The 2,223-nt window shown below is 37.2% G+C and overlaps 1 protein-coding gene across 1 annotated transcript in view; it reads left to right on the top strand.

The window, feature by feature from the left end:
• f5 (coagulation factor V) overlaps positions 1-2,223 on the top strand; it is a gene marked incomplete in the record, with an annotated part of 19,350 nt that overhangs the window by 2,696 nt on the left and 14,431 nt on the right. Inside the window, 1 exon segment of the mRNA XM_035676414.1 lies at positions 231-443. Within this exon segment, the coding sequence (XP_035532307.1) occupies positions 231-443 (213 nt within the window).

The raw sequence follows: 2,223 nt of genomic DNA, 5'->3' as shown, positions 1-2,223 counted from the left end.
TGTGTCCAGCAGCAAAACTTTAGACGACAACATTTGTATATTCAGAGATTCTGGAAGTTTTAATGAGGCAGAAGGAGGAGATTACTGTTTAAGGAATTTAATGTGGAAATTATACTTTTTTGGGGGAAAAAACATATCATACACACATTATTGTTCCAAGCATATTCATGTATATTGTATGTCTTTATACATGTCTTATTTATGTACATTCTTATTCAAACTTCCTGCAGGAGCCAACTACTTTGACAACACGTCACAGAAAGAGAAAGAGGATGACATAGTGCAGCCTAACAGAGAACACGTTTACTACTGGGAGGTGACATCAGATGTTTCTCCACAGCCAAATGACCCTACCTGTCTCACCTACAACTACATCTCCCACCAAAATGTTGTGGAGGACTACAACTCAGGCCTCATTGGTCCTTTACTCGTCTGCAAGCCTGGTAAGTGGTAAAATGTGGCTCTGAGAAGCACAGAATATCAGTCACTGCTGCACCTAAATGATTTGGGCATTATTTTGATGTCTCTCTTTCTGCAGGCAGTCTGGATGAGTTGGGGAAGCAGGTTGGCATCCACCAGGAGTATGTGTTCCTCTTTGGTGTTTTCGATGAGAAAGTGAGCAAGTACAAACCAAAGGGCCACGCCTCAGACGACCACGTCAAATACACCATCAACGGATTCACAGAGGGCTCGTTACCCAGTTAGTCCTTCTAGCAGTTCTTTTCTCACTCATTGAGTTAGACAATGAGCCAGTCAGTTACTTGGTCAGATTTTTTTAAACATAATATGCAGATCACTTGAAAGTCCATTTCTGGCATCTGTTGCTCAACTAAATTTCAGAGGGAACCATTGTTTTTTATAATTAATTTGACAGTTCCTCTGCCGATAATGAGTTCCATACAAAACATGTAAAATTATACTTATCTGACTAATTACTATACTGTAGAGTTAACTACCCAACACTGTAAATAGTTGAAATAGTTGAAGTTACTAGAGCACCATATGGACCTAAAAGATAAAGATATACATTATATCACGGCAATAAAAAATACTTGTTGGTAGGCAGATGTGCGTTAAAACTGTGTATCATCAGGACACAGACTTAGTTCTGTTTATAGTCAAACCTTTATTGTAAGTCAGTCTGCACAGTATATTTAACTCTAACCATAACAATAATGTTGACGCTTCATACAACCATAGGTTAAACTGACTACAAAGACATGGACGACTTGAACACACTCTTTTGTTTGATAAGTGTAAGCAAGGGCTTAACCATGGTATAGACATGAAGGGGATCCAAATCAGAGCTGATTTTTTGTGCATTATCCACAGTTCTGTGATATTTATGAAAATGTGCACATTTAGAACGTAGTTTTGTGGACTATATTGACATTTGAATTCACATTTAAAGGAACAGTCTGTGATTCCCCGTGATAATGGCCAACAAACAGAAATACATTAAAAATAAACATATACATATATTCTTACATATTTTCTACTGTATGTTGCTGAGGACTGATTGGTTTTGGTTTTTTCAGTATGAACCCCCAATGAATGCGTTCTTACACTCAAGAGTGTAGGACTGGAATGCACCAATATTTTCATTATGAAAAAAATATTTTTGGATTAATCATTTTAACAAATAGTAAGTAACAAAATAATAAAAACCGCCCATCACAATTTCCCAGAACCGATGATGTCTTCAGATGGCTTGAAAACAGAGAAAAGATGCAAATCCTCACACTTGAAAAGCTCGAACTAGAGCATTTTTTTTTACTTTTTTGCTAGAAAACTATTAACTGATTTCTTGTTTATTAGTTTTATGTTGGTCAACTTATCAAATAATTGTTCCTATGCTTGATAAGTACCTGCTGTATAAATGGAATAATGCACTCTTTGGCAATCTTTGTCTCCAGCTTGTCCTAGCTCTATATCAGAAAACCTTATTGTGCATTACTTAGTTAATCCATTATAACCACTCTCCATGGTGAAACTTTAGCAATGATACTTTTGCTTTGGAACACAGGAGTTTTACTTGTAATGCATTAGTTTACAACGGAATACTTCCTCCCCCGTGCATACAGTATATGTACAGATTTATGGTGAGTGGTATATGTGGTGTACAGTCAGTAAAACCATTCACCAGATGGCCTGCATAAACAAGATAAATTAAAGCTGCAAGCAGCGATGAACGGGCCCTCGCACTCCACACAACTCAGGGCG

Source organism: Morone saxatilis, unplaced genomic scaffold (assembly GCF_004916995.1).
Source record: "Morone saxatilis isolate NCDOM2014 unplaced genomic scaffold, NCSU_SB_2.0 Contig5, whole genome shotgun sequence".
NCBI classification, from domain to species: Eukaryota; Metazoa; Chordata; class Actinopteri; family Moronidae; genus Morone; species Morone saxatilis.
Note: the sequence above shows the minus strand (reverse complement) of the source record. Positions and strands in the feature narration are given on the sequence as shown.